Here is a 27403-nt window from a genome sequence, read left to right on the forward strand (position 1 = left end):
CGCGGGCTCCCACGTGCACTGTCCACTACTGCTCTGCTGGAGCGCTCACCGCGGGCTCCCACGTGCACTGTCCACTGCTCTGCTGGAGCGCTCACCGCGGGCTCCCACGTGCACTGTCCACTACTGCTCTGCTGGAGCGCTCACCGCAGGCTCCCACGTGCACTGTCCACTACTGCTCTGCTGGAGCGCTCACCGCGGGCTCCCACGTGCACTGTCCACTGCTCTGCTGGAGCGCTCACCGCGGGCTCCCACGTGCACTGTCCACTACTGCTCTGCTGGAGCGCTCACCGCGGGCTCCCACGTGCTCTGTCCACTACTGCTCTGCTGGAGCGCTCACCGCGGGCTCCCACGTGCACTGTCCACTACTGCTCTGCTGGAGCGCTCACCGCGGGCTCCCACGTGCACTGTCCACTACTGCTCTGCTGGAGCGCTCACCGCGGGCTCCCACGTGCACTGTCCACTGCTCTGCTGGAGCGCTCACCGCGGGCCCGAAGGTGCGCCGCCCACCACTGCTCTGCTGGAGAGCTCACCGCGGGCTCCCACGTGCACTGTCCACTACTGCTCTGCTGGAGAGCTCACCGCGGGCTTGAAGGTGCGCTGTCCACCCACTGCTCTGCTGGAGCGCTCACCGCGGGCCCGAAAGTACGCTGTCCACCACTGCTCTGCTGGAGCGCTCACCGCGGGCTTGAAGGTGCGCTGTCCACCCACTGCTCTGCTGGAGCGCTCACCGCAGGCTCTGATGGTGCGCTGCCCACTACTGCTCCGCGGGCTCACCGCGGGCTCCGACGTGCACTGTCCACCACTGCTCTGCTGGAGCGCTCACCGCAGGCTCTGACGGTGCGCTGCCCACTACTGCTCCGTGGGCTCACCGCGGGCTCCGACGTGTGCTGCCCACTGTCCCCAGGCTCCACACGGCCATCAGGAGGCCAGGCCTCTGACTCTGCTAACCACCAGCCCCGTGCTGGGCACAACACAAGTGCCATCTCACTCAGAGTTCTCCCAGGTGGCTGCCTGGAGCCGTCACTTGGGGTTCAAGGAGAAGCGAGGGCTGTGATATCAGCCAGAGTACGTGTCGTCCCTTGTAGCCTATTTGCTGACCCTGGGCCAAATATTTCATTTTAATGAAATGCAGTTTTTCTATATCAGCTGCTCTTCCACCTCCTCACCCACGAGGACTCCACTCTTGGTGGGTTAAAAACAAGGACCGTGGACTTGTGTGAAGGAGGAGACCAACTCCCTCACAACCCTGTGAATGGGTGAAACTGAAATTCTTCTGAAGCCACAAGTGTGAAAGGGAAGGACAAAGAAATCCCCATTTGTAATACACCCACGGTGGCTCATCAATGCACGGCACGCCCAGACAGTGATCTCCCCGAAGCCCCAAGTGGATATTATCACCCCCACTCTGCAGACAAAAGAAGTGAGATTCAGGAAGGTAACACTTCTCTAAACTGCCACAGCCGGTACCTTGTGCAGCTGGGATTGGGACCCCAGGCCTGCCCACTCCAACGCCTGGCTCTTACCCTGGCGCAGGAACCACCTGGGAGCTGCAATGATACCAGCGCCCTGACATGCTGATTTCATCATTCTGGGATGGGGCTCAACACTGGTGTCTTTTTTTTTTTTTGTCGTACGTGCCTCTAGCGGGAACCAAACCTGGGACTCTCTGGTCCGCAGGCCGATGCTCACCCTCTGAGCCAAACCGGCCAGGGCGACACTGGGGTAGTTTTGAGTCTCGCCCTCCCAATGATGCCAACGTGGGCTTGGGGCTCAGGCTGAGCCGAGTGCCGCGCTCTCCATGGCTGGCCTCACAAGCCACGACGGCCTCCTCAGGGTGCTTCTGCCTGAGTCCTGGGCCTCGGCAGGGCAAAGCCCAGGGAGGTCACCAGGCCACGCCTCCCCTTCGCCACAGACAGTGCCACCAGAGCGGCCACAGCGGTGACTCCGAGCCTCAGTTCACTCACTGGCAGAGTGAGGCCGACCACCGACCTTCCTCGGAGAAAGTGTGGGTAAGCGATAGAGGGCACTGCTTTGCCACAAACAAGGCCAGCCCAGGATTTAAAAAAACTAGTTTTAATGTGTCCGAAAGTCCCACTGCGCCGTGTGACCCCAGCAGGGGGCCCAGTGCGCGCACCGCGCAGGCCCGGGCTCTAGAAGTTGTCCAGCAAGCCCAGGACGCGCTTCTGCTCGCTGTCCCGGAACTCCGCGCTCCGGCCGTCCCCGATGTTCTCGGCATACTCTGCAGAGACAAACACAGGGTTAGGCGTGAGTCCCTGGCGTGGCATCTACCGTGGCTGGGTCACTTCAGACCTTTCCCTGAATCCCAGCTCCCACGGAGGGGCGTGCTGTTCTAATGCCTCCAGTAGCCCCCACGGTGGCAGCTGTGCCGGACTCCTGGTCTTGCATTTGAGGTCCTTGGTGCCAAAGGGCGAAGTCATCTTTCCAAGCTCCCATCCCTCTCCAGCCACACCTGCCACTCCCTCATGGACGCCATGGGCGCCTGCTGCAGGCAGGCCCTGTCCCGGCCAGGGCTCTCACACTGTGGACCCTGACAGGCAGCACCAGCATCACGCAGGAACTTGTGAGAGATGCAGTTTGGGGCCCACCCGAGACCTCCTATTAGGAGACTGAGGACGGGCCAAGTCTGAACAAGGCCACCGGGTAAGGCTGGTGCAGCTCCAGTCTGAGAACCCCTGGTTGAGGCAATAGGGACAAAGTGATGATCAAAAGAGACGGAAAGCTCCCGTTTCAGTGGGGGAAACACACGAAAACACAGAATGCACAGGGTGGCTGTCCGGAGGCCGCACAGAGGCGGGGGATGTAAAGACCGGAGGCAATGTATGTGGGGACATCCGGGAGCCAGCGCAGAGTGCAGGGACTGTGAGCGGGGAGCGGGCTTGGTCTGTCTGATGAGGGTGAGCAAGGAGGTCAGTGTGGCCGGAGCGCAGAGCCAGGACAGGGGCCGGACACAGATGTGTGGGGACTGTGCCACTGTAAGGACTTGTCCATCACAGGCCCAACTTCCAGATCATCCTCTCCTGTCTTCTTTCTCCCCCTAGACTGGAGCCTCACTAAGGCAGGGGCTCTGCCTTACTATCAGCTAAACTCCCAGCAGAGCCTGGCTGAGAGCCAGCTATCAGTCTGGTGTGCTGAGTAAACAGAGCGGCTGATTAGGACGGCTGCCTGCGCGCCTGCCCCCTGCTCCCGGACGGAGCAGCCTGAGCTAGAACAATAGAGACCACTCTAGCAAGAGGCTCCGGCATAATAAAACATCTGCAGATCCCAATCAGACAAAGACCTGGGAGAGAGGAGAATGTGTGCAGCCCCTCCCCTCCCCTCCCCCCCATTCGGGGGAAATAATCTTGCTTCATTTCTCCGCCTTCCTCTTTATTACTTTGGACATGTGCTGGAAAATGGGGTTTGGGATTCAGACATATGCCAGCTGTGGGTCTCCCCCTGGAAATCATTCTCCTCTGTTCGGCCCATCTATCACCTCTAACAGCAAATGGTTGTGATGCCTTCCATTAGGGCCACTTACGGAGAGGGCTGGGTGATAGGGCGCAGGAATGGGGCTTCAGGAGAAGGCTATGGGGCAGTGTGCGTGGTATCTCTTACTCACATGTGAAGGATCTAGCTGCTGCCCCAGGAGAAAGAGAAATGACCATTATAGCATTTAATATCCCCAGAGGCATGATCTGGAAGCAAGAGGCTTAATGGATTGAGCTAACACTTTGCTCTCCTAATGTACTTGCAGACCCCAGAGGGAGGGAAGCGGAGAACAAGTCTGTTCCTTAGGGGCAGTGATTTTCTAAGTAAAGCCAGCTACCCGGGAGGGGCCTAATCTCTTTCTAGGGGTGCACAGAGTAGAGGAAGCCAAAGTCTGCATCAAGCCCCTAGCTGAATCACCTCTGCCGAGGCCTTAGGAAAACACAGGCCCCTCCTGCCCACAGAGCACCACCCTGGGCACGCCTCCATCTGTGGGGAAGGGGACACAAAGTCCGACGACCTGCCCTCCGGCAAGGGCTGTGATGGAGCTCGTGCACTGTGGAAGAGGGACCGTCGCACACGCAGGGGAATGGAACCAATGTGCGGTGAGCATGATTCTGTGCCAGGCATTTGTATACACTATCTCATTCGATCTCTGTGGCAATCCCACAGATGAGGACACTGGACTCACCAGAGAGCCAAGAGAGCTTGCCCACGTCTAGAATGGGAGAGAGCGAAGCACAAACCCCAGAATGTGTGAGTAGTGAAAAGGCACGTGGAAGTCATCAGGGTGCAGCTGGTCCCCAAAGTGGCATCTTATCTAAGCAACATCCTAATCTACTTGTTTCCCATACTTTGGGGGAAAACTCCAGTTTCTGTGAGACTCCAAAGCACCCAGTCCCAGCAGAGCAGAGCATCTGGCTATAAAGTACCCAAAAAGGAAACCAGGCTCAGAACCAGGTGTGACAACCCCTAGTGCTCCTCCACGGCCCCGGCAGCTGGTGTCAACTGTGCACCCCGCCCACCCCTTGCCCTCCACTCCTTACCCCTCCTCATTCTTTGTTTCCAGAGTAGAATCCTATTTGGAGTAAATTTTGGTGGTACCAGCTACCTCTGGTTATTGTAGCTGCTGCAGCAGTTTATAAATATTGAAAAGGTTCTTCCCAGAGGTCTTAGGAAAGAGTTCTCTTTGCTCTCTCTCTCTCTCTCTCTCTCTCTGTGTGTGTGTGTGTGTGTGTGTGTGTGTAAGAGAAGAGGAGAGAATGCAGGACAAAGAGAGATCCTAAAAGGGAGAACCACGGAGCGGGGGAGAGTGAGAGAGGGATGGAGAGAGAAGGGGGAGAGAGGAAGAGGATGAGTGGGGTACCCATCAACTCCCTCTTCTACTTCCCCAGCATTTTCAAATGACAAAGGCTTTGATGGAGCTGAAAAACAGGAAGCAGTGCTGAACGCATAAATATTAAAGCAAACTTTGGACAGCAGGTTTACTATTCAGACACGAAATACAAGCTGTTCTGTTTATGTTAAAAGGGAGCAGGAGGGGGCACTGGGGTTGATGGATGAGGACGAATTGTCTTCCAGGGCACAGACTTGGACCCGTACTCACAGGCCTGGTTCAGATCTCTGGACCTTAAACTGAAATGCTCACCCTTTTTAAAAATGCAGGAGGAAGAGGGAGGGGGGAGAAGAGGCATGCCAATATTTTCACACTGAAAAGCCTTGAAGACATACAAATACTCAGAAATAGAAACTGGGGAAGGAAAGTCCTTCAGGTCCAACAGAGATTCCTTAATGAAAATGATGAATGTGGAAGGCCTAACATCATACTTCTCTACAGGAGGATGTTTCAGCAGCATTAAAATGAAACCCACTTAAAGGAGAAGCAAACTTACCTTTTGCTCCTGATGTTAACAGGGCCACGTTCCCTTAGTCCTGAGGACATTTTAGCTGGCGGGAGAAGCATCCCCTCTCCCACCCCAAGCAGCCCAGGGCAGTCTGGTCTGGGTGCTGGTCCTGCTTGCACCTGAGTCCAGGCTGCGGCCAGCTCCAGAAAGGATTCGGCCAGGAAGGGAAGGCAGGACCTCCATTCACTGAGCACGTACTCCGTCCCGGGCCCCGCCTGCATTTTCAGCGCAGCCTTCCTGAGGCAGCATTCACTTCAGGTTTGATTTTCACAGAGGAGGAAACCAAGGCTCAAATATGTCATCTACTCACCCACCCAAAGTTACAGAGAGCATCTCAGTTCTATTTACTACTGGGTTAGCGCGGCTACTAAGCACAGTGCAGGCAGCTGAGAGCATCAAGCACCTCCCACGTGCCAGCCATCACGTAAGTGCTTCACACAGCACCTCATGTCCTCACGCGAGTCTCGTGGCGACCTTTCACGGTAAATGTCCCCATCTTATGGTTTAGAGAGGGCGGGTGAACGGCTGCCTAAGGTTAACACACGGGTCATAGCGGTCATGTGTGTTGGTAAAAAGCACACGCACACCAACACGACATCAAAAGATAAATCCTATCAGCTTCTGTGACTTTAAAACCACAGAGCCCCACATCAATATGGAAATGCATGTTTATGAGCTTCTCAGAGATTTCAAGCCATAAAGAACACAAGCAAATCAAAGGGCCAGGAGCCAATTTCTGAAAGCATTTGAAGTCTTTGGCTCAGCCTTTTCGTCACCAGTGGAAGAGTCTGGAGCCAGTAATCCTGCATGCTTTCCTCTGCAGAACAGCCCGCACCCACCTAACTCCCCACAGCCTCACCAGTGCCTGCGAACATTTCAGAGATGGCAACTCTCGGCACAAGTATGCACACTGACAGGTATTCTCAGGTCACCGCTCCCACTCCCTGTCCCAGGAGATGGCCACTCAACTTCTGCGTCTGCTTTAAGAAGCCACCCCCTGCCTTAGTCATCAGCCTCAGAGACAGGACGTACAGAGGGGCTCGAGGGAGGAAGGGTTGGGGAGTGAGTGTTTTTAATGGGTACAGAGTTTCAGTTTCACAAGATGAAAATGAGTTCTGTGGACAGATGGTGGTGATGGCTGCAATGGTTAAAATGGTAACTCTTATGCATATTTTACCACAATTAAAAAAAGAGAAAGCAAGTGCCTCCTCCGGGCAGCACTCAGCTTGTCTCGGTCTCCAGCGGAACAAGCTGTGCCTTCCTGACTCCACGTCGCCGCGCCGACTTCACTCTGCGTCGTGCTGTTAGTGATTTCACCTGATGAAACTGTACATCCCTGGGACAGGGCCTCCTAGTGTCTCATTCACGTGCTAGGTGCCCATCTGGCACCCTGTGATGCCAAGTGGGTGCCCTGTAAAAGTAACTGCCCTGACTTTTCTTTCTTAAAAGGCTGTAGGAGTTTACCAGCCATTCGACACGGTCAGAGCGTCCCTTCCTGCCAGACGGAACACAACTGTGCACACTTCTGAGGCTGGATCTTGTTTCCAGCACGAAGAGGGACTTGGGTACCATCCCTATCCCCCCTCAGCCTCTGTGAGTCTTGTTTCCTTATCTGCAGAATGGAGATTGTAATCCTGCTTCACAGGGCTGTTGTGAGCCCAGAGAACACATGCAAATGAAAAGCCTGGCACAGGGCTGTGCTCGGGAGCGACCCCTCTGCCTACTGGGGTCCTGGATTCCTGGAGCAGCACAGGAAAGCCTGAAGCACACCTGAGCATGCGCTCCCAGTCAGCGCCGATGCCCTTCCCTGCGCCAGTCGCAGGCCAGGCACCAGAAGATAAAAGGCAGGAAGACTGTCACTGCCCCTGTGGAGCACACGGTCTGATCTGCCTTCTCCAGCAAAGACACCGCTGTCCCCTACATGGGCACCACCGTCCTCAGGCTCAGAGCTGCTACCAGTTCCAGGAAAGGCTGGACTTCAGGAGCACTGAGGCAGCAGTCCGCATAAAGAGGGACTTTAATGAGCCATCAATTATTCCCGGTTCCCTTGGCACCACCAATAGAAAAGGAGGGAGGAAATCTTGAGAAAAGGGACCCAGATATAACAGGAAAAGGCCCCTGCTGGGCTTGCCTCATCAGCATTTTCCTGAGACCTCAAGGGATACATCAGCTGTCATCCTGCCAGCAAAACTTAGGAAATATGTAGGCCATAAAATCAAAGAAAGAAGCTTGCATCTAATTAGTATGTTAAAAAAAAAAATAAGGAAGCAACCCAAACTGAAAAACAAAATTAAAATCAAAGAGGACAGACTGATGAGTTGGTGTTCTTTATGAGGCTTCATTTTTTGTTTTTGATGGAATGAAGCATAGAGGAAGGAGGGGGAGACGGTGAAGGCTTTTTGAGAGGTGGGCCTGAGCAGAACCCAGCTGCCAACCCCATGCAGTCCCGCTTCCCCCAAGGCATCTCTGCCCCGAGGGAGGGAGCTGCACCACGCCTGAGGCACAGATCCGCCACACAGCACTGCAGGCCCAGGGGCTTCCCTGAGGCAGGTGTGAGCCAGGCAGGGGCATGCCAGGGAAGGGAGGTTGAGAACCCTTCCCTTAACCTTCCACCTGGAGAGAACTTCTTTTAGTGGTCAGTGTCCTGTGAGGGGCCTCTTTGACCTAGACAATGGCACCCGATTCCCTGCCTTTAAATATCACCTCCATACTAATGACATCAAATCGCCCAAACTAGCATCTGTCTTGAGCCCTAATGAGAATGTCTACTGTCCACTGCAGTCGCTACCCACAGCCCCAAACTCACTGTGTCCCCCAGAGAACTCGAGACCTTGTTCAGCAAAACTCCCAATTCCACCTGACGCTGCAGCCCCGCCAATGTGGCCAGAGTCCTTACAAAGGCCATTGAGTCCTGTCCTGCCTCGAGGAGCCTTTCCCTCTGGGATCCATGGTATGGCCTATGCCCCACTGCTGTCTCCTCACCACTGTTCACGACTTCAACACAGCACTTGTCACATTATCATTAGTTTAGACGACCTTTCCCCAGTGGACTGTGAATGCCCCTCAAGGACAGGGTTCTTGTTTATTCTTCTTTGTATCTCTAGAACTGGATACAGAGCCGGGCACCCAGCAATGCTCGCCGAGTAGTTGTGGGAACGTGTATTTCATTGAGCTTGAGTTATGGTTGGTCATTTATACACCTAGGTCCCGGGAAGACTATCAGCACCACGAGGGCAGGTGTGCATGACAGCTTAGCAGACAGTATGTAGCCCTGCTCGCCCTGAGGAGTCTCAGCCAACATTTGCTAATTGAAATGCACACAAGGGCAGGGCTTATTCAACAATGTTTAAAATATTCATTGGATTTCCACTGTGTGCCTGGCATTGCCCTGGGTGCTGAGGAGACATGGTGAACAAGCCAATGTCCCTCCATAGTGAAGCTCACATTTCAATGTCTAAGAGTACAAAATGAGTAAACAAGACATAAATAAAAACAACTACAGACTGTGAAGGGGCTAGGAAGGAAACAAACTGGGTGCTGTGACGGCAGGTAACATACGGAGAGAAGTGGACGGATTCAAGATTGAGTCTGGAGGCAGAGTGGGCAGAGTTACGGGGGGCTGGCTATGGAGGGTGTGGAGAGATGGATAAAGGGTGGGGCCCCGTCCAGAGGATGGGTCTGCAGGCAGGACAAAGGAGGGCAAGAAGGTACAGGAGAGGAACAAGAGTGGGGGAACGGACACGGCCTCCACACAGCTCGCCCACCTGCTCGCTCACCTGCTCACTTGCCCAGACAGTCAACAATATCTACTCCACACCCAGGATGTGCTGGCACTTTAAGAGGCACCGGGCTGCAGACCACGGCCTGCAGGAGACGGGCTGGCTCACAGCAGCGCAATGTGTGGGTACCCTGAGGTATGCTATCAGCCGTGTTAGGATCCCAGAAGGAAAAGATCCACCTACTACGTGTCAGCACCCATTAAAAACACGTTCCTTCTCAGACGATCGCTGTTGTGATTACAGGGATGGAGGTGCAGGGAGAAGCCTAAATACAAGAGAGCGGAGCTGAGAGTAATAAAAAGTTCTAATTGAACATGTGGGCGTAAAAAGCAAATGGCATTTAAAGGCTGGAGTTGCAAATCACTACAGCTACACCCTGAGGAGAAGAAAGCACGACACGGAGCAGTTGACTCACGCGAATCAGACACTGAGAATGCGAGGGAGCGCCCAGGATGCTGTGATGGAGGCAATACACTGGGTTCAGGAGGGTTCCCTCTTCCCTTTCTCTGAAGGAGAAAACAATGGACTCCAAATGCCTCTTATGCTCCATCTGCAAAATGGGCACAGTCTATTCACTATTCCCACCTGCCTGGAACGGCGGTGCTGAATATGTGATTCCCAAACCCCATGCCTCCACTCACACAGTTCCCACCTTCTGGAATGTCCTGGCCCAGCCGCTAAGACCCAGCTCAATGCTCCTACTCTCACAAGGCTTCCGTGGATTTCAGCCATGCCTCACTTATAACAGTGATGACGACAATTACCACCACAATATTTCACAATACTCATGATAGCGAACATTTACTGAGAACTTACTAAGGGTCAGACATTTTCCATATATCATCTCATTTAATCCTCTCACCCATTTTATGAGGTCACAGGGCAATTGGGTGAGTTGCCCGAGGTGACACAGTCCAGAGCAAAGCCAGGATTCAGTTCCAGGAGCCAGATCCCAAAGCCCCGTGGCTCTTCTCTTCACGTTTCATCTCCCACCTGTAAGGGAGTTGTAAGCCACTTACAGGCAAACCCTTTGAGAACATCTAGCCTAATCCCTCATCTTAGAAATGGGCAGAACAAGGGCCAGAGAGAGAAAATGATTTGCCTGCCATTACTCAATCATTTGTGACTCTCTCTGAACTCTGGTGTCATCAGTACTATAAAGGCCAATATGGGCCTCTACCAGCCACGTGTATTAGGCTGTGCTAACTGGCCCCAGGGTGGGATGCACCACAGAGCTCGGTTCAGGTGTCCTGTCTTGTGACTGAGCCTGCTCACTGCCTGGAGGCCTCTCGGGAGCCACTGCAGCTGAGTCAGGTCCAGACAAAGATGCAACGATATTGGAGGGACTCCGGGAGGTGGGAAGAGGGAAACCTGCCTGATTGAGCCCTTTCTGTGTGCCGGGCACTAGACTGGATGCTGTCATGCAGTAGTATCTCGTGAACCTTTGCAAAATTTCTTCTAGCTCATGCTCACACAGCTGGGGGAAGGCACAGCTCAGACTGGAAGGCAGGCATGCTCTTTCTACTACACCACACTATCCCAAACTCACTTCCTCTGTCCTGCATAATTCCAAGTATTTCTTGTTACTTCCTTTTTTTTTCTCTTCCCTCCCAAGAAAGCAATTTCCTTCTACTACATGCAGTTTGGAACTAAATGTTTTTGTTTCTTATTTTGTCTTTAAAAACAATTTTTTTTTAACCCTCACCCGAGGACATCTTTCAATATTTTGTTCAGATAGGGTGGAAGGGAGAGAGGGAGAGGGAGAGGGAGAGGGAGAGGGAGAGGGAGAGGGAGGGAGAGGGAGAGAAAGAGAGAAAGAGAGAGAGAGAGAGAGAGAGAGAGAGAGAGAGAGAGAGAGAGAGAAACATCGATGTGAAAGGGACACATCAAGTGGCTGCCACCCTCATGACCCAACCAGGGCCGGGGACAAACTGCAACCGAGGTATGTGCCCTTAGTGGGAACCAAACCCGGGTCTCTCTGGACCGTGGGCTGACGCTCTAACCACTGAGCCAAACTGGCCGGGCTAAAAACAATTTTTTAAACAAGTATTTCCACGCTTTAGTGCTTCTTGTTTGCTATATTTTTAAAATTCTGGAACTAGGTTAGTCCATGGTGTTCTGACAACAAAGACCTGGACACACAGGGAACTGGATGACAAACCTAAGCCTGCAGCATAGAGAACGCTGCGCACCAGGTCCCAGGGCTACTGACACCGACTCAGAAAGTAAGCACCATCGGATTCTCCGGAGCCCCAGACACAGGCAACACTCAACTCACCCTTGATGATGTGCCTGACAATTTTGATGGAGCTTCCTCTCATGTTTAAGATCTGGTGAACCCTCTGACGAATCTAGTAAGGAAGGGGAAGAGTGAGAACGTATCATTTGTCCTGGTAGACACCAGAATGAATACACCATATTGAAAGTATTCACCTCACCCCATCCCTGAAAAAGAGGATCCACACAGAGTAAAGGAATTCAAGGAGAGTGTGACCCACTTCTATCTTTGAGAACCTCTAGCTAGGCAGGTGCCAAGGACGGAGGCGGGGATGGATAGGTCCATCCAGGGGAGGCCCTCCTACCTGGGGGACGTTGGCATTGCAGATCTCCGCCATGATGTAGCAGATGTGCTGGAGAACGAAGAGCCCTGCGTCCAGGCGCCGGAGGTAGAACTCGTCCTCAATGTCATTGTCTATGATTTCCCCGCGCCGGACCATATCCTAGAAATGAATGAACATTTGAAAATAGAAGCTGGGTGGTGAGTGGAGTGGGAAAGAATAGGCTTCTGGTCTACCCACAATATACAAAAAAATAGCAACCACAACAGCAGCAACAAAAGAAAACCACTCCACCTTGATTTATCTCCTATTATTCTAACATCTTTCTATGTTCTCATTGTTAAAGGACTAGAGGCCCAGGGAGAAAGGATTAAAGCCCATCTTTTTCTATATAACAAATCAAGGACAAAATGATCTCATCCACATATTTAACCTAAAAAAATACACTGACAGAGACACAAATCTGAGCTACTTATCTGCTTCCACTCATTCTTTACTCTTTGGTTCTGGCCTCCATAAATAACCTCTCTACAAGATATGCTTAGCTCTCTCTCTTAAATCAAGTTAAACATAGAGAAGAGAGGTACCCTTGCCCCATGACTGTCTTGGGACCTGGTGAAACCAATGGTACCAGCACCCAACTTAAGTATGTGTGTCACTTTGGTTACATTTCATCAGATTTAAAAATGCTGCCAACCTTTCCATTTCAATCCACAAGTCCCATACTCCTCTTGGCCAGAGCCCTAGTAAGTGACAGAAGCCTCTCTCCTAAACCTTTGCAACACCAAACCTATCAGACTTGCTGTCCACATATCTATCTACTGCTCTCTAGTGGATTTAAAAAAACAAAAAAACAAAATAGCTTTATTGAGAAACAATTATATACCATACAAGTCACCCATTTAAAGTATACCATTTAACAGTTACTCGTATATTCAGAGCTGTGCAGCCATCATCACAATTGTCATCGAACATTTCAGCACCCCTTCCTCCACCAGGTGAGCCCCTTATCTAGTGAATTATTACCACCTCTGCCAAGAGAGCTCTTCTCCCCGTCTCAGAACCTTGACTGCCTTCCTTCCTAGGGATTCTGGGCTCTCCCTCAAGCCAACACTGTTTTTAAGCAAGCTCTACCTCAAATCCTTTCCTGATTATTTAAGGCTAACACTCCTCCTTTCCAAAATTCCTGAGAGCACCCTTGACAAGACACTTCACGACATGGCCTCTTGCGTATCGTAGTCACAATGATTTCGGTCATCAACTCCCCGTTTCTATAACTCCCTTCACTTCGTAAGGTAGACTGAACTCTGTGAAAGCAGGGACTGAGTTCTGTCTTCGCATCCCCAGCTCAGCAAACACTCGTGCCGTGAACAAAGGTAAAAGACGCCTTTGTTCAGGCTGTCAGCGTTCAGAAGGAAGAACGGGGAGGGACTTGGGCACAACTTGCAGACTGCCCTAAGACGACAGGTGCTTAATACGAGCTTCTGATGACAACAATCCATTTCTTAATTCTGTCAGCAGTTTTACGGCCATGGTTCCCTCTGACAACTCGGGCTCCTGTCACTGAGAGAAGCCCTTGGGACTCTGCTTTCCACTCTCCCAAACTCAAAGGACTTACCACGATGGTCATCCATCTCCGACAAGAATCCTTCAGAGACTGTTTAGACGCAGATAATGCACTGTCTTATTTGCCCAGGGGGCCACCCTGTAGCAACACAATGCTACTTTTCATCTCGCTCCTAAAGGCCTGTGACTAGGAGGCAAAGGAGGGCTGCACACCGGCCATGCTCTGCACTGCCCAGCAGATCACCACCCTAAGTAGTTCCAAGCTTCATTTAGTAGCAAATTCCTTGGTCGTCTGGTATTAGGCTAATGTTCACGAGGCAGTCATGACGGATGTTCATGAGGTGGCACTGGACTGATGTCCAAAGAGTTTAAAAACAGAAGAGCCTCTTCAGTTTCTCATTTACTCACAATCATGACTTCCTGCTCAAGAACTCCTAAGTGTTCAGCAGCTGGGGGCACAGGAAGGAAAATCACTCCTGACTTCCACTCATGCAAAAAGCATTTGATGTTAACCCTTTACATTTCTATAATGCTGGAGAGTTTAAGTGTTATTACATACATGGTCCTTACCATCAACTTTAAAGAGACCAGGGAAGGGAGTATTAATCCCATTGTACAAATCAGAATCTAAGGTACACAGAGGTTAAGTAAGTTGTTCATAATCACATAATTACCATTTACCAGCATATGGACTCCCTGGGGACAGGAGTCCTGCCTGGTTGATCTCTGAGGTGGAAATGCATAACATGAAGCAAGTGTTCAGATCCCGGCCCTGCTTAGTGTCTCCTGGGCAAGGACACCATTCTAAACATTGAGGTAAGGCAGAAAAAGAACGAAAATGGAGGCAAGGAGATGTCCTAGTCTTAATCACCAAGGAGCTGAATGTCTGTCTGGGGAGGCCACAGGGACAGAGGAAATGACCAAAAAGTAAAGGGATACATACAGTGCACCCACCGGTTACAAATAATTACAAGTGGTGGGTGATGATCAGGGTTGGTTAAGATGTTAGGGCATCTGGGAAGAAGTGACTCTTGGGTGAGGTTTCAAGGCTCGGATGGGCAGACACAGCAGAATGAAGTCCTTCCTGTGGTCTGAGGCTCTGCGAAATGCCCGATGCTGTTCAGAATGTCTGCTCACTAGCCCCTCCCCCATACGCACAGCACACACAGGCCTGCCCTCCCTTTTCTGGCCTCATCTTTGCTTGTAACATTGGTATTCTTTCCCCCCAATCTCTATCCTAATACAAAGGGTAAAATGTGATATCCCTTACAAAACTTTTCCTGAGATTTTTGAAAGCTTTTCAACTAAACGTGATTTTTCAATCCTTAAAGCTCCCAGGTCTCGGATTTGTGCCTCTTTTACGGATCTCCCAGGGCCTGTCTTGTGACAGTTATTCAGATGTGTGCCTCTTTCCTGTGCTGATTCCTTGACACCACGAGTTGTGTTTTGCTCACATTTGTACTCTGAAAAGCACCTTGCGTGGTTCTTTCCACACAGTGGGCTCTGGGAGACAGTCTGTTCCACGGGACTGTCAGCAGCCGTTCAGTTATGTTTAATGAGCTGTGTTGCTGACTTGTGTGGATGGGGTAGAAGGGAAGCATCAGGATATTGTGAGGGGCAGTGCCTTTGAGGGCCAGCTGGTGGGTGGTTGAAATGCTGGTCAGAGGGGTGGGATAGGATGGCAGCAGACTACACTGTGCAGGGAAAATGTCACGAACAAGAATATGCAAACACCTGTATGATGGACACATGGCTCAAAGCACTGAGAGGCAGGCAGAGGCCACAGTATCAGTCTATTTGAGAAGCAGATCAGATGGGGAAGAGGAGGGGAGAGAGATGACACCCTTAGAGGTATGCATGCATGGGAACTTGGCGTGGAACACACTCATTCATCTACCTGATAAAGGTATCCTGACCGCCCAACTAGGGCCCAGGGACTACAGGATGGGCTGGGGGCAGCAAAGGTAAATAAAACAGTTCACATAATCAAGGAGATTACAATCTAACAAGGTTAACAAACATAAACACATTGTTTTTTTTAAAAATGTAGTACTGGCTATTATAAAGGTCTTCTCAAATAGTACCAAGTGCCATGGGAACCCACAAGAAGGACAGACCAAGTCTGTCTGGGAAGTCAGGAGAGTTCAAGGGAAAGATAACATTTGAGCTGGATTCTAAAGGAGTCTGAAAGGGAGAGCGTGCATTCCAAGCAGAGAGAATAATAGCACAGATAAAGGCATAGAAAAATCCAGCTGGCCAGGGTACGAGAGAACAATGACACAGGACCATCACTAAAAGAGAGAAAAAACAGAATAAAGTATATATATTTTTTACTTATCAGATCCTAGCTATCAACAGATCGTATTATTATTGATTGATTACTGCATACCAGGCACTATGTGTGGCAGTCTGAACAATAACCATTGCTCCCACCACCCATTGACCCAGGAGGAACAGCTCGTGCTTACTGAGGGCTTATTAAGAGTCAAGCTAGTGCTAAGTACTTTTCCTATACTCGCTCCTTTACTTCTCACAAATATTGGGAGGTAAAGATTATTATCCCCATTTTAGATGAGGAAACTGACTCACGCAGAGCAATAAGGGTGGAGGTCTGGGTTTCAAACCTAAGTCTGTGCTCTTTTCATATTACCATGTTAGTGTGGGCACAGACTTCAGAGCTGTCTAGAGAACAAAGGAAGACGCTAAATAAGAGTGCTACATAGAAAGGTTTAAGAATGGAGCTCAGTGAAATTAAGTTTTTCCAATTAGGTCAGAAATGCCCCTGGTGATTTTCCTCTTTCACACTCTTCCCCACAATCTGATCTCCTTTTAACTAAGTAGGTACATACTGTACCTTCCAGTTTCTCTAAATACTGTCACCTAGAAAGGACTGACTCAAGAGAGCAATACCAAACCCCATTTTTCCTCTTTCTTCAGAACTTCAAGACTCTGACAATGTTCAATTTGACATTCTACTTTTAGACATATGGCCACATGATTTGAAAGTGAAATTTTCAAATGTAGATCTGAGATACAACTATAGCTCATTGCCAAGAAAGGCATCACCATTGCTGCACTGAACACGCACAAAGATGACACAGAGATTGGTTTCTAAGACGAAGTTTCTGCCCTGACAGCTTTAGAAGCGTCATAGAAAGCCACGCAGAGAAGGTGACTGCTGTCAGAATAGCACCTTATCCAGCCTGTTACAGCTGCGTGGCGTGGAGTACTCACTGCTGAGTGCATTCAGGGAAACGGAACACAAGTGTGCACTCCATGTGTAAAGGGAAACAGTCAAAGAAACAGGGCAATTATGTATCATTCTGATGGAAAATAAAAAAGTGTGAGTCCAGTTCTTTTATTTTTAGAGAGAGGGAGAGAAAGAGAAACATCAATCGGCTGCCTCCTGCATGCCCCCTACCAGGAATGGAGCCCACAATCTGGGCATGTGCCCTGACTGGGAATGGAACCAATGACCTTTCAGCATGGGATGACGCCCAACCAACTGGGCCACTCGGGCCAGGGCTGGGTACAGCTCTTTTAGGAACATCTTCTCAAGCTTCGGTCTGTTTTAAAAGAAGTGGGATAACATGCTACCTTTATTATCCACTCCTGTCTTACTATGAGTGGACAGGGTCAACTTATAAATGTATTAATAGATTTTTGTCTCCTTTTCTGGGTTTCTAAGACACCAGATAAAAAACTGATCTTGGGATAAGAACTGACATGGCTCGTTGGATAGTTGTGTATGCGAAAGCAGAACTGGACACCTGGAAGAGCTCCTGAGGGTGTCCGAATCCCAAAAATGTCTGTCAGTGCAGCTCAAATCATGATCATCCAGCTAGGACTCAGTCTTTGGAGAAGCAATGTTAAAATAATATAAAAGTCCTAGAAATTAAAAAAATAAATCACCACAAACTTCTCTCTACCCCATTACTTCCCTTATACAAGATCCCAGAAGAACTACAGGAATGTGCTCTAGAACACTCTGATGGTTATGCTAGTAAGACACATGTGGACTTGCTTCACTAGTGGTCACTAGTGGTAGGGGAACTAAATTATGCCCCACTGACCAATGAGACACATTTCAAAAGTGACCAAAGAACTGAGTGAGGCCAGCTAGCCCAAGCACAGATCAATCCTGCAGCCCAACCTCCTTAGTACTGAACTAGTAAGATATAAATACCCCATTCTAAATACCCCATATCCAACCTCCTTTGCCTTCCTTCCCACTCAGGAGACCCTCTGATAGTACGAGAAGCATTTACGTCAGATATCAGGACTTTTCTGAACTATGATGTATAAATTCTACAAACAAGCTCCTCTGCCAAGGCAGGACAGAGTACCAAGCAATGGGATCAGAACTCAGCTCTAATACTAACTTACTAGTGTCCTTAGGCAAGTCATTTAGCTTTTCTCAGGCTCAGCTTCTTTGCTTGGAAATAAGAAGCCTGACCGCGACCAGGGCGGGCAGAGAGACAGGGTTCACGCTGCAGGTGAACTCTGATCTGCTGTGATGGCGGCAGAGCGCTGCACTGGAAAAGGGTTTTGAAGCTGAGGCGGAGCTTGGTGGGCGGGGGGACATGCAAAATGTTAGCAATGTCTGCACTGACTGCAGGATGGGGAATGGTGGTGAGCGTGACCTTCGTCTCCCCTGATCTGGTCCTCTTGAAGGTTCCTTTTGGCTTAAATAACCTGTGACAAGTCTAGGACTGCAGCGGAACAGATTTCCTAACCCAGTGGAACAGATTTCTGCCTGTATACAGGTATACGGATAGACTGAAGCTGCTGACAGTGCTCCCGGACAGTGAGAAGAACCTCCACGAGACATGCCTCAAGTAGGAGACAAGAACTGTCATTTCAACAGGACATGATGGTCAGCACTGACAATAAGCTCATCTTCTCATCAATAAATTAAACTTCCTGTAAGAAAGAGGCAACCTGTGGATCTGCTGTTACACCACACAGGCAATTTAAAAACAATGTGGGCATGTAAATCAGATGCTCTGAAAATGGGAATATGATTAGTGGAGAGTAAAGAGAAATTCCAAAAATCCAGTACCCCCTTAAATATTGTAAACGTATCTTAATTTACAAAATTTCAGAGTGAAAATCCATCTATATGCTGAACTGTATTTGAATAAGACAGGAGAACTAAGATTTAAAGGAAGTCTTCCACAAATTCATTCATCCAACTCTCCCCCTGGAGAAGAGTGAAGGCGACTGTCTTCGTGACGCGGTGACAACTCAACACCACGGACGGCGCTTTTCCTTTTCAGCGCAGTGTGTGCACTGACCTGACTTGCTGTGTACGCTGGGCTGGGTATGTACAGCAAACACCATTTTCAGATTTCACAGATGGAAAAATTGAGACAGATGTCCAATGACTGTCACTGAGGTTTGGAGACTTGAGTGGAACACCATTTCCAGTCCAAAAGCTTTTTCTATTAGTCCTTTCACTCTGGCAAGGGATGGGCAGAAAAAATGGAATAACACCAACAGCATAATTTCCTGAGTCCTTACGCTGTGTCTGGCACTGTGCTAAGCACATTCATGGATCTCTCATTTTTCTTTAAACCCTTAAAGGTAAGACTATTACTATTTCCACTTTTAAAAGGGAAACTGAGGCTTAATTAAAGATAAAAATCTCACAAAGCTCAAGGCTGAGCAAGTGTTGGAGAAGAGGAACAAAACTCACAGAAACCTGGCTCTAAGCCTGTGGTCCCAGCCACAGTTCAAAGAAGAAAAAGTCTTTATTTCATAGATCTTCTCCAGTATTATCTTCCCAGCAAACGGATGGGATGTTTTTTTATGCCACATCTGGGGACTACTGTAAATGAACAGCATTAAATGTAAGGTTATCTAGTTTCTTGGTCTGTCTTTTCCTTATAAATTGAAGAAACTTTAAAAAAAAAGGGGGGGGGGGGATGCTCTATAGCTAGACCAGCACATTCCACATGAAATTTGGAAGAGTTAAAAAAGAAAAAAAAGATACTCTGAAAGGTTTTGTTTTGTTCATTCCATAACAGAGAACTAGAATAAAAACTTAGATGGAAATTCAGTGAATGGCACATTAAGTAGAACAGATTGCAATTCGCAGTAGCGTAAGCCTGTTTGGGGGCTGCTCAAATAAACAGATTCATCTCCAAAGATATACAAAAAGGTGGTATGTGTGGCATCAAGGTGCCATTTCTGCAGGGTTGTGTGTGTTTTCCCCTCCCCCAGCTGCATCCTCACTTTAAATGTTAATCTGTCTTTGGAAGCAGTACCAAATCACCACCTTTCCATGGCTCCTCTCTCTCTCAGCAGGCAAGTCACGGGCCTTCAGATGAGCATGTGGTTGCCATTTCTAATCTGCCCCTGACAGGCAGCAGAGCTGCCCCTGGCTGATGGAAGGAGACAGTCATAAAAGAAGCTGCTATGAAGCCAATAGGAATCCCTATCACCTTAATAAGAGGGGGCATGTCTCAGAGCCCCCACAGGGGTCACAGTTACTGTGTGCAGTCAGGCAGGAATTGCCCCACCATTTAGAAAAGGCCAATTTCTTTTTTTCTTCCAAAGTAAGAGAAAATTTAAACCGTGGACGAGACAGGTAAGTAGAGATGAGGGAGGCACAAACATCAGCAAAACAAAATCTCCCTCCAAGAGCTTCTAAAATAGGGCAGACTATTAGAGAAAGATCCCAGAGACTACATATCATTTTCAGCTGGGGCGATCAAGGCTGGAGAAAGCAAAGAGGATTTATCTATTTATTTATTTTTACAGAGCACACAGCTAACTGATAGGAGCTCTGACAAGAATCCAAGGATCTCAGGTCCAAACTTTGCCCCCAAAGGAGACACTGACTGCGTTGAGGCTAGCCTCAACACACAAGCATGTGCCAGATTTTCACAAACAACTGCATCAGTCTTCAAAATAACCCTCTAAAATAAAGTTATCATGAAAACTTGCACACACACAGGATAAAGGCATTTCCAAAAAGAACAGAGCTTGGGTGCAGCAGATCTGGGATTTAACCCAGGGTTCATGTTCCTTCCATGTTACTATAATGCCTCCAACACAGGTGTGTCTTCAATTTCTAAATTTACTAAAAACAAAGAAACAACTACCCAGACTTCTCATTTGAATTTTGACAACATATAAGCCAGCCTTAAAAGAATCAGGGCTTCCATGAGTCAGTAGCTGAGAGACTGAAAGCAGACGGAAAGGATGAAGAAAGCAAAACAGTGCTCAGGGCCACAGTGCACGGTAAGTGGCAGAGGTGTGGGCCTGGAACCCAGTCCAACTTCTCCAACTGCAGAAATGATGACTCTGATTGGGAAGGGGCCAGGCAGGGGCAGGGAGATACTGGAGAGAAAGAGAGAGTAAACGGACAGACGTATGGCAGAATCTAAGAAAGGGGGAAGCAGGAGAGAGAAAAGCGCCGTGACACCCCTCCCCCACCATCCCTGGCCTCTACTGGCTATAAACGGTGTTCTGGCAAATTCATGGACTGAGAAGTTTGGGAACCACTGGTTTAAAGAACAGCTGAGAGGAACTCTCAGCAGGATTCTCTTTTTGTAAGCTTGCCCCAGAAGCTTCCAGCATGGTTAGCAGAAGGATCAGTGGCAGTCTTACACTTCCATTGTCTACATACTCACCACCTAGTGCTTTAGGATCACGTACCCCACACTTTCATTCCTGTGCTTTCCCTGTTTTTGTACAAATCTTTGAATTTCAAATGCTAAGGGAATAGTCAAAGTCTGTTTCAGGCATTAAATCCTGTAGATATTATTTCATTACATGGAGTCCATCTTTTTCTTTCCAGGATGAAGCCTGGAATGATTTAACTGTGGCAAAATTAGCATGCAATTTGTAAGTCATTATGGTGCAAAGTATGTGGTAAGAACACTTTATTGAATAAACCTGCTGAGAATAATTTTCCCAGGAACTAAAAAAAGGGAAAACCCTCTCTCCAAGGCTCTCCTCCCTCTCTTAAAATCCCCGCCTATATAATTATGTTTTACTTCTGATAGTCAGAAGCCAGGCACCTCTGTACATTTAAACAACAGAAGCCAGAAGGAACCAAGAAGTCAGGACATCGTCCTTGGTATTTTCTGGGCTTCCTGTTGTTTGGGGAGTCAGGTGAAATCTGCTGAGACAAGCATCCTGGATATTTACAGATCATGGAGAACTGCTGCTCACTCAAAGAGTCTTAAGAATTACATGCCCTTTAAAAGTTCAGGTCATCAATTTAAAAATAATCTTTAAAAAAAAAGCCTTGGCTGGTGTGGCTCAGTTGGTTGAGCATTATCCCATGCACCAAAAGGTTGCTGGTTCAATTCCTCGTCAGGGCACATACCAGGGTTGTAGGCTCAGTTCCCAGTAGGGGGTGTGCAAGAGGCAGATGACTGATGTTTCTCACATTGACGTTTCTCTCTCTAAAAATCAATTTTAAAAAATCTTTAAAAGTTCAGATCAAATCTTGGTAACCAGAAACCCCAAGGGTATATCCACTGAATATAATGTGGAAGCAGTGGGCAATTGCCAGAGTGGAGGCTTTGCCAGTTATAGATTATTGCAAAAATGTAACCTGAGCTAAATGAGTAGAAAATTATCCATTTGTCCTGCAGACTCTTTTGAACAGTATGTTTGTGTGTTGAATATAGCTAGTTATACCATAGATTCTACATAAGTATTTTTTATTATGGGAACAAAATTAGGGTTAAAAATGAGAGTTAAAGAATAATGTAGAAAACCCAGGACCCTCTATCTTTCTTAATATCTACAGCAAACATTAATTTCATCTCAGGAGTGGTGGTCCTTCATTTACTACTTGTCAATCACTATGTAAGTCCTGAGAACATGATGAACAAGAGAGATTACAATCCCAGAGATAAGGAATAAACAAATAGATAAGATAATTACAAGTTACAAAGAAGCACTGGGGATGGAGGTGATCCTTTACGTACGGGGTCACTGGAAACCTCTCTGAGATGGCATTTAGGCTAAGACCTGAAGGACAGAGGAGGCACCAGCACGAACAAAGCCAGGGCAGAAGGAGAAGCAAATGTCAAGGCCACAAGGCAGGAAGGTAGTGCACAGGCAGGAGAAGTTAGAGAAGCAGAGAGCTCAGATCATGCTAACTCTTGCAGTACTAGGACGAAAATGTGTGTGAGGAGGGGTGGTGGTGCAAATAGTCCTCACAAAGAAAAGAAAATGGAAGGTTCTCTGTCTACCCCTCCATGCCAGGCCCTGTGAAAGTCACTTTCACACGTGTTACATCTATGTCACTAATCCTCACATATGTAATTCCTCAAAGTACGTACGCCTTAAAAACAAAACACCAGCCCTAGCCGGTTTGGCTTAGCGGTTAGAGCGTCGGCCTGCGGTCCGGAGAGACCCGGGTTCGGTTCCCGCTAAGGGCACGTACTTCGGTTGCAGTTTGTCCCCGGCCCTGGTTGGTCGTGCGGGTGGCAGCCACTCGATGTGTCCCTTTCACGTCGATGTTTCTCTCTATCTCTCCCTTCCTCTCTCTCCCTCCCACTCTATCTGTACAAAAAATGGAAAAATGTCCTCGGGTGAGGATAAAAAAAAACACACAAAAAAACCAAAACACCAGTAATGAGGAAAAGAAGGGTGTCCACAGAGAACCAGAAGAAGCCTGGCTCTAAAGCCCAGCCAGGCTTGCCCTAACACCTTCTGCTCCTAGAATTTAACTTATCACTTGCCCCCAAACCTAACTTACCTTCCCACTGCCCTTCCTTTGCTCCTGTTCCTCTCTAGATTAGAAATGCCCAGTATGCCTCTACCTTTTAAGGTTCAGCTCAAATCTCGCCATGTCCACAGAACTGCTAAGGGTGACTATGTGCAGACACTTCTCCCTGCTTCCTGGACTCCTCCAGCTCTCAGCAGCACTCCTGGAGCCCATTGTTCTATGTCACCTCTCACCCCCGCCAGCGCCTAGCCCAGGGCCTTGCACAAAACAGGTGCTTGAGAAACATCTGCCAGATGACTGGACTCTCTCCAGTGAATCTGGATCAGCAGCAAACCATGAACACGTGACTGTACCCATGGAGCCTGCAGTTACAGGGAAGGTGACGGCTCTGAGACACCAAGAATGTCAATGCCTGGTCCCTGCTATCAGGGTCAATACCTGACCCTGTTATCTAAGAGTTTTTGTTGTTGCTGCCGACTTGGCAAAGTACATGAGATATTTATTACTGATCTGACAGTCAATGTCATCAAATGCCTGAGAAATAAGCATTCAATTCAAGTCACAGATACTTGCCACATTCCTAATGGGTGTAAGATCCCCAAGTTTAATGGAGGTGGGATGGGGTGAGGCGACAAACTGTTTATGACTTGAGAGAGAAGACTGCATGAAGGAGAGGTGAAAAAGAGGTCATTTTGTTCCAAGTCACTTTACACCTGTGAGGGGCTTCCTCTGCCAAGACTGAGCCCAGAGTGCTGGCAGGAAGCTCTGCTCACAAATGAAGCCCGCACCCCACCCGCGCTCTCTGAGCAGCACTGAGGTTGCTGAGCACTAATGGCCTTGGAATGCTTGCCAGTGCCCAGCAACACGGCCGCGGCATCAAGGAGACAGATGTTTGTCAGGGATGGCAGGGGCCCGAGCCTGTGGCACGCAGGAGCTCCTGGATGCTGGGGAGAGTATCTGCAGCGATTACTCTCCGTCAGCGCTAATCAATTTCCCACCCTCTTCAATGCTGATCATAGATAATCTTGTGGGAAGCAGGCCAAGTTTCCTAACAGCTATAGGCAAGCTACAACCTGAGGGCCAAGAGCTTACCTGGTCTCCCTTAAAAAAAAGGCAATTTCAGCTTCATTTCAAAAGAAGCATCTGCGGTACCGACACTCTGGTCTGGCAGAGCGATTCCTCTGGGACATCTGGCGAGGAGGATGCCCCAAGGAAGGACTGCCTGCCTTACTTAAAAGTGACACACGAATTCTCAAGGAAGCCAGGAAAATCTAGCAATAGCAGTAGCTTTTAGTTACTGAGCAAGGTACTTTATATACTTAGTCTTCATAATAATACTGAAAGGGACATGTTATTCCCATTTTACAGAGAGAAAACCAAAGCTCAGAGAGGCCAACTCATTTGTCCAAGGTCTCAGAGCTAGGAAGCGGCAGAGCTGAAATTCAGGTCTCGGCTGCGGCTCCTCTCCATAGAGGACAACTCAGTCACTGACCCCCTCTCACTGTGCTCTTCATCCATTCCATTTTCAAAAGCTGGCAGTTAGCAAAGGATGGTCGCCTGACCCTGAGGAAAATATGAAGCTGGCGGGTGCCACAGAAATCGCCTTTGCTGCTACCATGTTAGAGCTGACTCCGGGCTCCGAGAGCCACGGGGACAAGGCACGGCGAGGCAGTGATCTGGAGGGAGTGCCTGCACTGAGTCTAGGTCCCCTCACTCCCACCACCTCTGAAAGTCTCCTTCGGCAGAGAACATGGGGGGTTCCATCAGACCAGCTGTTCTAGTGATCTCATGGCTATTTCCTTACAAATGTCTACGGAAATTTCAATTTGTTTCTATCATTCAAAGAGAAAGAATATATTACTCCGTCACTTTAACAATCACTAAGTGTCCATCATGTACCAGTTACTGTAAAGGGAAGAAACAGTGGAAAAGGAGAGCTTAATCAGACAACAAAGAGGGGGCGGGTGTGTGGAATGAAAGGACTGTATGTGGAACATGCTAGTATCTGAAGTCCAGCCTTAGAATTTAGAGCCTCTGCCTTTTCTTTTGTAGTGGCATCACTGAATAAAAAAAAGAAAGTCCCAGTTAATCAATCTAATCAATCAACAAACTTCTGAGGCCTGACTTAGGTTTAGGGAGCATACAGAAATCACCAGAATGGTAAACACAGTTACCTATGTACTGGTATTCATAAATGAACGTTAATTTTGTGAGAGGGGAGGTGAAGAGAAACAGGCACAGACAACAGGGTCGCTGTCTTCGCAAGCTCTAGTCTCTCACCCCGGCCTGAGCACGGCGGCACTGCCCCAGCACAGACGGGGGCCTCACCCCGGCCTGAGCACCGCGGCACTGCCCCAGCACAGACGGGAGGCCCCACACGGGCCTGAGCACGGCGGCACTGCCCCAGCACAGACGGGGGCCTCACCCCGGCCTGAGCACGGCGGCACTGCCCCAGTACAGACGGGGCCCCACACGGGCCTGAGCACAGCGGCACTGCCCCAGCACAGACGGGGGGCCTCACACGGGCCTGAGCACAGCGGCACTGCCCCAGTACAGACAGGGACTCACACGGGCCTGAGCACAGCGGCACTGCCCCAGCACAGACGGGGGCCTCACCCAGGCCTGAGCACCGCGGCACTGCCCCAGCACAGACGGGGGGCCTCACCCCGGCCTGAGCACGGCGGCACTGCCCCAGCACAGACGGGGGCCCCACACGGGCCTGAGCACGGCGGCACTGCCCCAGCACAGACGGGGGCCTCACCCCGGCCTGAGCACCGCGGCACTGCCCCAGCACAGACGGGAGGCCCCACACGGGCCTGAGCACAGCGGCACTGCCCCAGCACAGACGGGGGCCTCACCCGGCCTGAGCACCGCGGCACTGCCCCAGCACAGACGGGAGGCAGGCTGCTGAAACTGGCTCTTCCCCCAGTGAAGTTCAAAAGCCTCAAGTGTATCTTTAAGGCAAGAAGAGTAAAAAGAAAATGGAGCAATACAGCAAATCAGGACCACTAGGAAAACAAGGGCTACTTCAGACTTTGAAAAAAGCAAGAAAAGGATCATTTTGCAATGTGACCAAGGACTAAGAAATGTCTTGTAGGAAAGAGAACAGGGATTGAACATTAAAACAATAGACAGGAAAACCGGCCCTGATTAAGGAGACAGATGAGAAAGCCCCAGAGGTCAGAGATAGCAGAGAACAGAATGGAAGCAGGTAAATAGCACAGGAGGTAGGAGAACACCATGGTAAGTAAAGCCTCTTGGGGAAAAAAATCAAGCAGGTCTCATGTCCCTCAGCAGCTATCGGCATAAGAAAAGGAGGGTCGATCACGTTGGACCTGGCATGTGTGTTTCACTGCAATGCATCCAAGCTCCCCTTCTCTAGGTCTCCAGTTTCATCTGTAGAGGGGGAGCTGGATCCAACAACCTCGCAGTTTCCTTTTAGTTCTTAGATTCTGCGATCACCCTTCCTTCAAATGCTTCCTTTATGACTACAGAAACCAGTGTGTGTGAGACACACTCTGCCAGCATGGTACCGAGTCCCCGCAGCGCACTGGGGTCAGATTTTCCAAGAGAAGCTCTTGCCAAGGGCAGCAGCACTATCACCCAGACTCCTGGGGCAGCCCTGGATCAACCCTACACAGCCTTCGTCCTAAAGGACTTCCATTCCTCCCGTTAGAAGAGTTCTGCTCTTACAACATGCTAGATGGCGCATGAGGGCAGATGGCACCTTTGCCCTTGCCTGTCCTGCGGGTACATATAAGGCACACAGGGGACCCAAATGGAGTGCAAGTCAATAGCTGGTGAAAGAGAGGCAGGGATACATACATGTTTTTCCCCTTCAATCTTCTTGTCAGCCACCTGCATTGCATCCAGATATTTAAAATGCAACTCCATCAGTCTGTCAACCTGAAAGAGAGACATTTCACAGGCATGAGTGAGAAGGAAGAGAATGCCAAGGCAAAAGAAAGGTGGAGCTCCTATTCATCTCTGCCACTGCTTACAAAGGGAGACCCACTCTCCCACTTCTTACATCGGAGATGAGCTTTGCCTAGGGACACATCAGGAATGGATCAAAGAGCTGCAGCAGAACAAAGCAAACACTCAGGACGGATGCAGTTTGAACACGGGCCTATTCCCCAGAGGATGCAATGCACTCCCAGCCCTTCGAGGACTCCCATGAATTCAAGTTGTTAAAAACAAATAAATAAATAAAAATTCAAGCCCCTTTGTGCAAAGAGAAGGAGCTTGAAGTTACATACTTGATATTCACTTAGAACTTTACAGAAATTTCTTTTTTCGAACTGAAACCTTTCATGTTCAGATTCTGCCCCAGAGCTGATCTTTTTTTTTTTTTTAAAGGTCTGAGTACAATTTCTTTAGTTGCTTTTGAGTCAGAAGAGAGTAAGAAAAACT

General features: G+C 49.3%; 1 protein-coding gene across 3 annotated transcripts in view; it reads right to left on the reverse strand.

Moving 5' to 3' along the window:
• Positions 1-2057: 2057 nt before the first annotated feature.
• Positions 2058-27403, reverse strand: part of CTNNBL1 (catenin beta like 1) — a 160835-nt gene continuing 135489 nt past the window's right edge. For 2 of the 3 annotated variants that reach the window (XM_036245292.1, XM_036245294.1), the window contains exons 13-16: positions 26816-26896; positions 11752-11889; positions 11448-11520; positions 2058-2239 (exon numbers count right to left, since the gene is read on the reverse strand). In XM_036245292.1, coding sequence (XP_036101185.1) covers positions 2151-2239; positions 11448-11520; positions 11752-11889; positions 26816-26896 — 381 coding nt within the window. In that variant the 3' untranslated portion in view covers positions 2058-2150. Of the gene's footprint in view, positions 2240-10057; positions 10163-11447; positions 11521-11751; positions 11890-26815; positions 26897-27403 lie in introns of those variants that run through there. The other variant, XM_036245293.1, reaches the window with a different exon arrangement.

Source organism: Molossus molossus, unplaced genomic scaffold, assembly GCF_014108415.1.
Source record: "Molossus molossus isolate mMolMol1 unplaced genomic scaffold, mMolMol1.p scaffold_m16_p_6, whole genome shotgun sequence".
In the NCBI taxonomy this organism is placed as follows: Eukaryota; Metazoa; Chordata; class Mammalia; order Chiroptera; family Molossidae; genus Molossus; species Molossus molossus.